The 13,356-nt window shown below is 34.0% G+C and overlaps 2 protein-coding genes across 2 annotated transcripts; both read right to left on the reverse strand.

Annotated features, from left to right (window-relative positions):
* Nucleotides 1–3,523: 3,523 nt before the first annotated feature.
* Nucleotides 3,524–10,465, reverse strand: LOC108211266 (probable sugar phosphate/phosphate translocator At3g17430). Its single transcript, XM_017382818.2, has 11 exons — nt 10,247–10,465; nt 10,076–10,131; nt 8,148–8,439; nt 7,042–7,149; nt 6,179–6,210; nt 6,051–6,101; nt 5,135–5,196; nt 4,796–5,057; nt 4,373–4,638; nt 4,200–4,294; nt 3,524–3,915 (listed from the first exon to the last, which is right to left on the reverse strand). Exons 3-11 carry the CDS (start codon nt 8,229–8,231, stop codon nt 3,736–3,738), a joined length of 1,140 nt encoding a protein of 379 aa, XP_017238307.1. The 5' UTR covers nt 8,232–8,439; nt 10,076–10,131; nt 10,247–10,465; the 3' UTR covers nt 3,524–3,735.
* Nucleotides 10,466–11,069: 604 nt separating this feature from the next.
* LOC108211864 (S-adenosylmethionine synthase 5) lies at nt 11,070–12,958 on the reverse strand. Its single transcript, XM_017383575.2, has 2 exons — nt 12,801–12,958; nt 11,070–12,337 (listed from the first exon to the last, which is right to left on the reverse strand). Exons 1-2 carry the CDS (start codon nt 12,888–12,890, stop codon nt 11,165–11,167), a joined length of 1,263 nt encoding a protein of 420 aa, XP_017239064.1. The 5' UTR covers nt 12,891–12,958; the 3' UTR covers nt 11,070–11,164.
* Between the last annotated feature and the right edge of the window lie 398 nt (nt 12,959–13,356).

A 13,356-nucleotide genomic window follows, 5' to 3' on the forward strand; every position in this document is an offset into this window, starting at 1 on the left:
TAATTTTATTCTCATTTTTATTACCTTAGATACTTGGTTATTATTATTATATTGTCAGTAACATTTTGATAATCGACTCTAATGTATATTATTTTATCAAATGCTATTCGAAATTCAGTCAAAATTCAAATTCAACCAAATAATAAGTCAATAATATGTTAATATGAATAAAATGATTTGAATATGTAATATTTAAACTCATTATAAGAAGATCATGATCTTTTTTGTACAAATATTGATAATACTTAATCTTTTAAACTGAACTAATATTCTACATATCTCGTAATTTATATGAGTTTAAAAATTGAAATAATAAATGCAAGACCTCAATATAACATAATTTAATTTAATTTTAGTTTATCTAGTATTGAATCAAATGCACACACAAAAAAATTGTAGCCACCCACTGCCATATCGAGAAGATGAGAGACTTTACTTCAATTTTTAACTATAAATAATACTATAAAGTGCATCACTAAATTAAAATAATTTGGAGGTACGTGGTGGGTTGTGAATTATCAAAGTTGTTACATTTTAGTTCGTGTGCATAAGTTCCAAAACTAGTTTTGATGAGATTTTTAAAAAAGGCTTGAAATTTGATTACGATTTTCACATACATTAGTTAAGTTGTCGAGGTGGACAAGGACTCGGATTATCATACCATAATGACACAGGTTGGCACATGTGTACATGATGTTAGTCGGTATTGTTGATAATGGCTTGAAGGTATAATTCAGACTTATCGATCATCCTTTAATACTTTATCTTGAAAGCGTCTGATCAGGGCTTTTGAACTATTCATTTAGACTTACGAGAATATTATAAATTTAAGTGGAGAGATTTATAACATTATAGACCCACGTCGAGAAGAGTTATAAATACTTTAGTTCAGTTTATGAACTTAAGTACTAAGTGCATCGACAAATCGGTGATTTTTTGAATGCCTATGATGACTTAAGAATTCACAAGTTATTACACTTGGGCCGGTGTCCTGCATTTATTTCAAATAAATTATAAGGAAAACAGATTTTTTTTTGCCACCCAACTTATTGTGTTTTTAGAAATTTATCACTTAACTATTTTTTTTTTATTTTACTCAATAATGTCTGGTTTGATATTTTTTTAGTCACTAACTTAGGTTCGGATTTGATTACCAGCATTATGATAATTTTTTGTAGTATCATTGATACATAGCGATAGTATGTAATATTTTGATAATGTGACGTATGTTTATATTTTCATATATAACAATAATAATATAAAATGATTCGATAAAAAATTAAAATCAGAAAAAATTGTAACTAGAATTCTATAAATTCATAAAATCATCAATATGAAATCAATGACTTCAAACAATTCATTCTCCTTATAAGATAAAGTCTAATTGAGTGATACGATGCATTATCTTCACTAATAAAGTTTCAACCGACTAGTTATGCCTAAGATCTCTTTTAAATTTATCTATGTAATTTTTTTTTATAATTTTCAAGATAAAGATAAATAAATAGAGAGAGGAAAACTTAATCTTCGATGATTGTCCTCTATAATGCATCATTTCATATATATATATATATATATATATATATGCCTGTGTTTTTACCGTGTGTGTATATGTTAATAATTATTGATGTCAAAATTAGTACACGAAAGGTTTTGTATGATTGAAGTGGACTGATATAAGACATTTCTAACGTCTTTAGATGAGTTAGGTACTTGATACTATGCTTATAGATTTTGAAGCTGTAGCCTTGCATCAATAATTTTGGGTAGGAAAATAGGTGAGATCTCAACAAAATTACAGAAATGTTCTCAAATGTTAGTCAGCACCTTTTGGCTGGTTCTACATCTACTCTAACAATAATGGAACTCCGTTATACACATAAATTGCCTATTTTCGTGTTATATTAACGGAAAACAAGTAACATAATATTTATAAAAGGATTAACATCACAAAAGATTGGCAATCCTTGTAGTCTCCCAGTGTCACTGTGAGAATGTCTTTGCCCTTAAATTTGTATGAGTACAAAATAAGTGGATTTTTATAAGTTCATTACATATCAACAATGAATTAGAAAAAAAATTAAAACAAGGATCGCGCTCAAGTGACAAACAATGTTTAAAAAGAATTAGAGAACCACTAAGGTGCGGCAGAAACCTATATTTTACATAGATTTACACGATTTAAATCTTAATATATGTTTTTTTTTTTTGCATTGTTGTGTGTCATCAGAAGTAATTTCAAAATATAATACATTATAAATAAGACATTTTTTTCATGTTCAGTTAACCTAACTAATACTAGAAAAAAGGTAAGGAATCTCTCTGGTTCTCTGTCTATTGGTTCTCTCTTGAACATGACCCATGGGTCATGTTCCACATAGAACAATTAGCCATAGAACCCTTAAAACCATTAGTTTATTTCTAGTATAAGTTAAGGTTCTGCAATAGAACTGCACATGAAAAAAATATTTTATTTATGTATTATATTTTGAAAACATACAACGATGCAAAAAAAATATGTATTTAGATTTAGATCCTGAAAATCTATATAACCTTAGTGGTTTTATGTTTCAATTTTAAGTATCGGTTCTCTCCTGAGTACGATCCTTAAAACAATGGGTCCTGGCTGGATCGTTGGATGAATATTCAGCGGCCAAGATTATTACAAAATTTTAAAATGTAAGCGCTGTATGGGGATCGACATGTATTGCGCTTTTTAACGGCTGTATGGGGATGTCCCCGGTTATAAAGCGTTGTACGTATTAAAAAGCACGATATAATTCTGACCACCGGATATTCATCCAACGACCCAAAAACCCAGAAACTGTGTTGTTTAACTCCTCCCGGGCATTATTTATTGATGCCCGTGGACCGCTACCCTAAAACAATACTCCCTCCGTCCCCCTCAATTGTTTACATTGGAGGGGGACACGGAGACCAAGACAATGTATGAAAAATGAGTAAAGTTAGATGAAAAGTGGGTAAAGTGGTGGGACCTACCAATATTTAATAGTAGATTTGAGATAGTGGAGGAAAGTAGTGGGTGTAATAGTAGTTTTTATTGTTAAATATGAGATAGTGGAGGAAGATAGTGGGTGTAATGATGAAAAAAACTTACTATGTATAGTAACGTAAAGAAATGAGAGGGACATCCCAAAATAGTAACTGTAAAGAAATGAGAGGGACAAGGGAGTATAGCCTAACAAGTTGGCGAAGTTATTCCCAAAAACTAAACAATTAGCACTTTTTTCTCCAACCTGCATAATTTAGCAAAACAAATTACAAGTGAACAAAACAAAGAGAACATGAGGTAGTTCACATGAGAAATAAGAACCGCAGATGAGATATGTATTCTACTGAATGTTAAAAGTTATTTAAGTAATACACAGTTTGGCAATACTTATTTTCAAGAAATTAAGACTTATTTCAAGAAAAAACTTCACATATACATAATTATTTTTTTAATTAAATATTTAATAGGTGTTTGATATAAAAAAAAACTACTTATTTCTAAAAAATAAGATAAGCTAAACAGGACCAATTTTATAACAATGCAACGAGTCACAACTGTACATGCTGAACTATTAATACACCTAAAAACAAAAATATTATACACATCCACAAAAAGAGCATGATTTTCCTCTAAACCTCTCAGCAGTGGGATACAGAACTTTCCATTTCAATTCCTATTTTAAAGAGACAAATGCTTCGATAGTGCAACAAGACTTGCCACTTTCAGGGAGATGACTTCTGGCTGCTGTGTGAGCTTCTACCAAGATGTAATATCCTCGAAGAAATTAATGGTGCTTCTTCATCGGCACTAGTATCAGGCCCAGAACCACTCCTTGCTAAACTGCTGCTATTGCTGCCATTATCGGATACATACGGGTCAGATGACTTCTTCTCCATTAAGCCCTGTTATTAATGGACAGCACAAACACACATTTTTAGCATTAAGTTAGTGACTGATTGTAACGACAGTACAGATGTTAGAAACGCTCCGAAAACCACCAAAGGATGAGCTGGAGATATCCATTCAGAACTTCTAGCTAGAATTAATTGCAGAAGCAGAGAGCATGAGCATCATGCATATATAACGCCACTCAATAGTCATAAACCAACACCAAGATTCATGTTATGAAAATAAGTCTTTTGAGAATATATAGTTTATACATGGTACAGCTATACTAAACACTGACCTTAGCTGCTCTTTCTGCAATACTATCTAATGGAAGTTGGGCGGCAGAGACATCCTTGACCTTCAAGTAGTTATACATCACAACACCGCAAAGCGCTGCATTGCACAACATACAATCTGGGTGTCAGCTGTAAGTTTTATAAGTCACCAAAACTAACAATGTAGATTTCATACCAATCGCATAGCCAATGATATTAAGTCTAGTAATCGTTGACTCTGGAAATATGACAGTTGAAAGTGCAATCAATAACCAGTCTTTCAAAACACCAGCAACTCGTATGGTCACAGCACCGGTTCTTCCAATTACCAAGAAGATTGAAAAATTTAATGCCAGAGCAGCAAAAGCATTTGAAAAGAATATCCAGAAATTGAACTGGATTTGTGAGACTTCCATTTCAGGTTTCTCCAGAAGATACCATGGAACAAACAGAAACACAAAACTGCACAGGAAACATATGATCTAATTTTCAAACAATTACCACATTAAGCACAGGGCTTGACCTTGTAACCATGGACAGATCATACATGGCTAACTAATACTAAAATGGGTGCAAGTAATAAAATATATTCATAATAGGTCATCAAAGAGGAGATTACCTGCACGGAGCAATGTAATATAAACTGGTAATAGGGTTTAGTGTTAAGCCTTTTTTCTGGAGAAGAACTTGAGTCAAGACCAATCTAAGAGCTTCGGCAAATATCCCTGTGACTTGATAAAGGGTGCCCACTACATTGAAGTGAATTTCCCCATACGAGGATACAACAACTCCAACACTGACCAGCAACATATTCAAGAACACATCCCATCTTAATGTGTCAGTGCCACAGGTGACAGCCATGAGAAATGTAGCCACTGGCACTGTTAAATAAAGCTAAAGCCATTTAGTATAGTTCAAATAATATGAGAAAATTAGGAGACTTTCTACACAATCATACTTAGTGCTTTAAGCATCTGGATGAAGGCCACTGAAATAAACAAATAAGCAGTGTTGCCAAACCTGAAAAGTTGTAGCCAGAACCAAGTCATTCAGGTATAAACATGTGAAGCCAAACACTAAAAGTAATCCTCCATTATTCCATTAAAGTAAGATGAAATACAAAAATGATCTGATCCATGTACAAGTTGAGCATAAAATATTTGCATGTACCAATGATTATCTATAATCCTGAAACTTAGGTATATGCCTCTTCATACTTCCCTAAAACTTGACCTACCGACTAATGTAACAAGTAAATCATAAATCTGAGAGGAACATCCACTTCTTGTAGTAAGAAAATCTGGTTAATTTACAGGTTGAAGGCTTCAAACTAAATACGAGATTATATTGGATGACAGTTTCTAGTATAAAAGGAAGTATTTTTTTTCTAAAGCAGAACCATATACAGGTAATGAGAGCAAATTCCAGATCAATTTTGTGATAAGACACTGTTTTGCTATATTGTAGGTTTCTGCTTTTACCAAATGTATAATACTAAACCCTTAAACATCTGATGTAATTTATCCTGTCTCCACAAAGGCATGGCCTATAAAATCCTACTTAGAAGTTTAAGTTACAAGTGTGACTTGTGAGTGTCAGACAGACGTCTGGCTTGAAGAGATGATGCATGTATGAATAATGGAATAGATCATAAATGTTATATGTAAAAATAAATTACTTGTTTTGGTGGCTGAAGAACAGAGAAATATCGAATGTAAATTAAAACTTCAGGCAATTTCACCAACAATTCCATGGATAGAAAGGTGTGCATATCACTAATGTAATATTATGAGAGATCCCGCTTTCATGAGATACTTAAACTTCACAGCACAAGTTATATAAAGAGTTCCAACTAGTTGCATCTAGATTCTCACCATAGGCTTGACGCAAAGAAGGCGCTTATAGGAATCACGCATGTTGCATATCTACAATCGGAATAAATAGAAGTAAGGAAAGAGAACCATTTATGTAAAAGGAAGGAATATATTGGCAGCTAACTTACATTTCAAAAGTCATTTTTACTGGGGACACAACCTGCATATATTTAGTGATTAGAAATTTATCAGTTACGACCTTAAGAACCGTAAAGACATACCGTAAAAGAGGAGAAACTGTAATCAATTGAATGAGATATTAGAAGACATGAAAACAATTACAAAAAAATATGATAAACAGAACTGATAATGACAGATGCACAGGTAGAGACATGTTACAAAAACACTAAAATAATATAGCTTCCATAATTATTGCAGTCTCAAAATACTAATGTCCGCAAACATCTAAAACACAAATTTTATGGTTCAAATATAACCATGGGACATTTTCAGAGACAGAAAGCAGATAGTAACATAAAAGTAACAAATGCAACCATCAAAGGGTATCACATAACTTTGGTAGAAAGTAGTATTCATATTTCAAAGCTAATTTCACAAGAAACCTCCGACGTCTCGAGTAAAATCTTTTTCTCCTATTAGCAGACTACTACAAGACAAAAGCAAGCTTTGGCACCCAACAATTATGAACTGGCATTCTTTACTTACTTCCCGGAGAATGGCCACAAGTACAATTTCTTAGCCCTTACCAATGTCAACTCGAAATAAAAAGAGCCACAGACTTGTAAATTTGAACGAGTCAACAATATTTGAAAACTCAGGGTCATAGAAAATGTACACATTATTGTGCTCTATGATCGTGTCTAGTAGTTTTATTATCTTTTCAATGTCAATATTATACTCTAATTTCGTATAATGGCCAAAGTATATTGTGGATCAATGTCATAGTGGGAAACTACATGCCTGAAGAATTGAGGTATACACCCAGCCAGAAAATCTATGACCGCCATGCAAAATCCAGCTGTAAACGTACCTTTAAGACGCGGATAAGAAAAAATGCCACCGCACCAGAAAATCCCATATGAATCATGGTCAGTGTTATTGGTAATGGAAAATTGAAGTATTTTGGAGAGAGCACCCACTGCACATGAGCAGAAATAGAAGATAATTTGAGAGTAACTAAGACAAATCTTTTAAAAAGGGCCACAATGTATTGTACATGAAGATATATCACAGTTAAGGAACTGTTCCACAAGTTTTGGCGTCAAATATGGAAACCCTATATAGGTAGACAAAAGTTTTACTAGTTAACACACTGTTTTATCCACACAAAAAAAGTGGTAAATGTATGAAAAGCCAACATGATGCTTAAAACCAGCAATTAGCATTCAGCAAAGGTCATGTACAAAAGTATGCATATTAAAGTTAATCTAATACCTAGAGTGGGAATGATACGTTAACAGCAAAAATGAAGACAATATTAAAGACAGTTTCTCTTTCAAAGTGAAAATAACCTGAACAGAGATCCTTAGGCAGTATATTTATGCTAGTTGAGATACAAAGTGGTTGTTTGGCATAAATCATAACTAAAAAGCTGTTTTCTGCTTTTAGAAACATGCAAACAATTTTCAGAAAACAGATGTGGTGTTGGTCCTGTTTTTAAAACAGTTTTCAGAAAATATAAAACTAGAAAACAGTTTCTAAAAACAGGAAACAGAAAACATGATAATGTTGTTTCCTAAAGACCGAAAACAGGAAACAAAGCCAAAAGTCACCTAACACATTAAGTTGCACTGTATTCACTAGATTGCACACCCAGTACATAAGTAACAAAGGACTAAATAAAAATATAAATAGATACATACATTTAATTTACACTGATAAGGCAGAGAACTGTTAATAAAGTTACTTCTAAACTCTAATTTTATTCAGTTGGACAGCACTAAATAATTATTAAGATAATTTACATATACAGAATCAAATGGTCACTAATCATTAATTTATTGCATAAACACATTATGAATCTTCTGGTGCATGACTACTCCACATTCATGATTACAATTTTTAATCCTTTTAGACTTTAACTGAGAGGATAACTGTAGATATTTCAGTAATTCTTACTTATGAATCTTCACATACCTTATTGTACAAAATAACTCCTGATGACAGTGTTACATAAACTAGGAGATACAAATAGGTCAATAGCAGTTGACTGTTGATCATTGTGTCTGCTTCAAGTTCACTTCACTCTTATACTAGCAACTGCCCAAACTTCTGACACCTTATAGCAACAAGCAATGGAGCAAAATAATTTTACTGCCTTTTTTAGTAAATCATCAACTGAAGAGTGGCTCCCTTAGCTGATCATCAAATAATCATTTTTGTGCCAAAATACTGACAATACCAGAAGTGGTAGTGGCATCGTTTAGATCTGTGTTAAACAGAAGAACAAGTGAGTTTATCTATGAAAAAGTATAACCATGTCATCGTAAGCAAAAGCCAAAAAAGTGTTGCGAAACATTCTTTTTCCAAAAAAGGTTCTTTCCAGCAACTTGTGTGTCATGAACTAAAGTTAAATGGGAGAAACTCTAAAGAATTAAGATACAAGCAGTGCAAATGAAATAACAAGGGATAGTGAATCAGAAAATGCAATGACGTTGGGACTTAAACCTAGTAATTAAAATTTTAATTAGTAGCTAAAAACTGTAATAATGTAAATGGAAACACCTTGATACAGATGGTTGGGACTCAATATCAGATAGCATAGAGAATCTGGATTTAACTCTCTTCTAAAGTATATACCCTCTTGGTAATTGGAGGTCAAGGGTTGTAAACCCAAGGGGGCATGTGTATTTATTTGACCTCTACCCGAGAATAAGATCTTATTGATTCTAAATTGCAAATAAATAAGATAAAGCTTCTCAAGGCAGGATACAACCTTGATGGCTTCCTTGTCAAAGAAATAAACTTCATAGCAATTTCACCCAGGCTAGAATATTTCATCGATAGTACATATCCATGGGGGATAAATGTGAAAATTTTATTGATAAACCATTACCAAGACATACATCATTGATCATCAAAAGCTTGTTCATATATAAAGTAACTAAAGTAACTGCAAAAGTTACCGAGCACTAGACCACAAGCAGTAACTGTCTGTTAGATAGCTAATTAACAGTGAGGGTGCAAGAGTGGTTGAAAAATTTATGGAGATTGTACATATGTTGTTTATATAACTTTTTACTTTTCATGAATAAAAATTGGAGGAAAAAAGGTGTAGAAAAATATCAGAAGAAACCTTCTTTTTTATGGCGACATCATCCTCCAAAATATTAAAAATTCTATTCCCGAGATAGCCTCAAAGATTGAGGATATGACCAGAAACTAATGGATGAAATGGCTTGACATTTTTTAGCAGATAAACTGAAGACAACATACAGTTTCATAGATTAGTGAACTTTTTGGAAGGGATGGACACACAGCCAAAGCCAAAGATTGAGATTTATAAATCCTGTCTACAGCATTAAGCTTAAACACTACCAATTTGGATACTGGCAATTTTAACAAGGCCGGAAATGTTAGTCCTCTGTTTACTATTTAGTACGAACAAAACAGAATCATTTGTAGGTGAATTATTCATATTAACATTCCTTCCTCCACTCCAATCACATGAATAATCTCATCATAATAATCTGCATTTCACTCATTTTTCTTTCACTCTAGCCACTTCCCGTTTATTTCTGTTCACATATCTTTATACATTCAAGATTCAAATTCCTTTCAGCCAAACAAAGCAAAATACCAAAAACCACTTCAACCCCTCAACTCCTCCACTTCGCAAGGCTCAATATTGTATTAATCCAATCCAATACTAATTTTTTCTAAACATTTCTCAGCTTTCCGAGATCACCTTAGTCCTTGCTACTCATAATCCAGTGCACCCTAAATTCTCAACCAGACAGAAATACCAACTAAACTTACAAAACCATTCAAGAACAATGCACATGACACCAATTCATAACGACAAACACAAATACATTAAAAAAAAATGCTGATCATATACATACCGAAACAGAAGTCCGAGAAAGGGAAATTTTCCAGTAACAATCTTTAAATCATCAACCTGCAACAACAAAAACAAAGCTAGCAAGATAAAAACACAACTTTACATCATTTTCTTTGAGAAATGCAAATATAAATACAAAAAAATATGTTGGACTTGAGAAAAGAGGCCTTACCAGGGACTAACAAGAAAAGGGTCGATCATAAAAATGTGTAATTGTATGTACATGAATGTGAAGAACCCTAATTTTGAAAAATTTAGAGCAAATGGACTAATGGGTCATCCAAGATTATAGAGAAGCTAATTGATGGTGAAAAGGGGGATTTTGTTTCAGAGATTTTAGGGGGTGGTCGGGGCTGATCAATGTGTGAAATTTCTACGCGGCAGCTTACTTGGAGCTTGTATTTTTGGAGTTTTTGCTATAATTGTCGAGAAAATTTATTTTTTAAATGACTAAATTACTGTTTTAAGAGAAATTGTTATTTTATTTTGTTTTATTGAAATTGTTTACAATAATATGTTTTACAATTAAATATAATTTTTATTCACTTTTTCTTAAAATTTATTTATATTACATTTGATTTAATTATTGCGCCCGGTACGTTAAAAGCAGGAGATTGTGATGTACCACTCTCTATAGATTTATTTTGTTGTTAGACAATAAACTAAAATGAGAAAGATACAACTAATTTATTTATTACATACTCCTTCTGTCCCTTTCATTTTTTAACATTTCTTTTTCACTGCTTGACACGCACTTTAATGCGTTTATAAAACATAGTTCTGCAATTTTTTTCTAAATTTATTTTTTTCTGAATAAAAATTTAGACACTAAACTTTTATTCAGAAAAAGAAAATTTAGAAAAAAAAGTTATAGAATTATGTTTTTTAGGCGCATTAAAGTGCGTGTCACGCCCCCGTCCCCCGTCCCCCACTATTAAGAATTGAGAGGGACCGAGGGAGTACATATTTATTAAACTGATAGTACAATCACGTCATTCTCGGCATATTCCGTATCCGTTTAGTTTTATTCATATGGTAAAGAAGCAAATAGGCTGCACTAAGAGATGATTTAAGGCTCATTCTCCTTCTTCTAATTGAGGGGCTTCACAATCTCCCAGGTGAAGTCCGGATCATCTCTTCCAAAATGTCCATGAGCTGCAGTCTTCAAGAACCTGCCATTGCCACCTCTCTTCAAGTCCAAATTTTTGATAATCATCCCCGGCCTGAAGTCAAATGTTTCCTTCACTATCTTGAGGATTTCCCTGTCAGGGATTTTTCCAGTCCCATAAGTGTCAACAAAGACTGATAGAGGCTCAGGAACACCGATAGCATAAGAGACCTGCACGATGCACCTGCGAGCAAGTCCACTGGCCACAATGCTCTTGGCAGCTTGTCTAATGATATATGCACCACTTCTGTCCACCTTAGTGGGATCCTTGCCAGAGAAAGCACCGCCACCGTGGGCGCCCCAGCCTCCATAAGTGTCAACAATGATTTTACGACCAGTGAGGCCAGCATCACCACATGGACCGCCCTGGACAAAACGGCCTGATGGATTGAGGTGAAAGATGGTGTTTTGATCAAGGTATTTGTCTGGAATCACAGGCCTAATGACATGCTCTATGAGGTCAGTAGCAATCTTATCATTGTTAACTGTCTCATCATGCTGGCTGGAAATGAGGACTGTGTGAATGCGGATTGGAACCATGGCACCATTTTCATTAAGGTATTCAACAGTCACTTGAGTCTTTCCATCAGGCCTCATCCAGGCACACGTGCCATTCTTGCGTACATCAGTGAGACGAGCTCCTAATTTGGTTGCAAGAACATGGCTAAGAGGCATAAGTTCAGGGGTCTCATCAGTGGCATAACCAAACATATGGCCCTGATCCCCTGCACCAATTTCCTCAGGACATCTTTTAAGATTTCCATGGACAGCATTCGCAATTTGAGGGTTTTGTTGCTCAATCTTCACAAGTACCTCGCAGGTGTTGGCATCAAGGCCTATTTCATTAGAAACAAATCCAACATTAAGGCATGTCTCACGGACAACCTTCTCGTAATCTACATGAGCTTTAGTTGTGATCTCCCCGAAAACCATGACCAAATCGGTTGTAATACATGTCTCACATGCAACCTTGCTGTCAGGATCTTGGGCTAGGCAGGCATCAAGCACTGCATCAGAGATCTGATCACAAAGCTTGTCAGGATGCCCCTCATTAACAGACTCAGAGGTAAAGAGGAAGGTCTCCATTTTATAGAGCTGCACAATAAAAAAGCATACTCAGATTACATACAAAGATATCCACTAACTGAGGAAGCTAGATATTAATGCTTTAGGAGTTCTCTACCGTTCATATATAAACCCCGGCTCCCAGTAAACTCACTACAAGAAAAATGACTATAAACCACAGACAAAATTGTCGTTTTTAGCTAAAACGACTACTGATCGCTTTAATTAAAAGCAACCGAGAACAACCAGGTACAGTTCTAAACAAAATCAAGAAATCACATTACACACACTAAAATTAAAATTCCATAAGAAATGCATAAGAAATTGGACTAGCACAAATTTCTCACTAAACTCACTAAACGAAAAATGGCTAAAAACCATCAACAAATGTGGTCGTTTTTAGCTAAACTCGACCCGAACTGGTCTTTTTGATTAAAAACAACCGAAAGGTACGATCCTAAACAAAATCAATGCAACAGAGATTGCAATTTACCTCAGTTAAAGAAAACGCAGGCACCGAAAAATATCTGCCTTGTCGAAACTCAGACCACCAAGACACTGCGACAATGAAAAAATGGGACATCAGAGTTGGTATTTATAGAAGCGAGAAGGGACTATGGGTGATAAAAGATGACTGGAAACTCAAGTAGCAAGTACGGATTCTTGGTCTGCACGTTAATCTTTGGATGATGTTATAACAATGGGTATTATATTTTGACTAAAATGAGTCGAAGTTCAAATAAACTTCTCTGATGGAAACTTGATAAACTTAAAAATAAGTTTTTCATAGTAGAAGAGAAGATTGAAATACATTATACAAAAGGGTTGATAGAAATATCGCATGTCATGCCTATCTGAGAATTCTAATTAAATTTTTAAGAGAGAAAAGAATGGGAATTTAGCTAGTGCCACGGTTCTAAAAATTCCTTATTCAACGATTAAAATCTGTTGGGGTGCCCAGCATCTCCCTAACTCGAACCGTGATGCTGGCTACTACACTATAAAAATTATAATTGCGCCATCTCAAACAAGTAGTTGTTTTTGGTATA

Source organism: Daucus carota, chromosome 3, assembly GCF_001625215.2.
Source record: "Daucus carota subsp. sativus chromosome 3, DH1 v3.0, whole genome shotgun sequence".
In the NCBI taxonomy this organism is placed as follows: Eukaryota; Viridiplantae; Streptophyta; class Magnoliopsida; order Apiales; family Apiaceae; genus Daucus; species Daucus carota.

Coding starts and splice junctions, on each gene's coding strand:
- LOC108211864 (XM_017383575.2), bottom strand. CDS start 12,890: ATGTCCCATTTTTTCATTGTCGCAGTGTCTTGGTGGTCTGAGTTTCGA. Junction 12,338..12,800: donor CTGCGTTTTCTTTAACTGAG/GTAAATTGCAAT, acceptor TTTATTGTGCAG/CTCTATAAAATGGAGACCTT.
- LOC108211266 (XM_017382818.2), bottom strand. CDS start 8,231: ATGATCAACAGTCAACTGCTATTGACCTATTTGTATCTCCTAGTTTAT. Junction 7,150..8,147: donor GAGTTATTTTGTACAATAAG/GTATGTGAAGAT, acceptor GCTCATGTGCAG/TGGGTGCTCTCTCCAAAATA. Junction 4,295..4,372: donor TATCATTGGCTATGCGATTG/GTATGAAATCTA, acceptor TGTGCAATGCAG/CGCTTTGCGGTGTTGTGATG.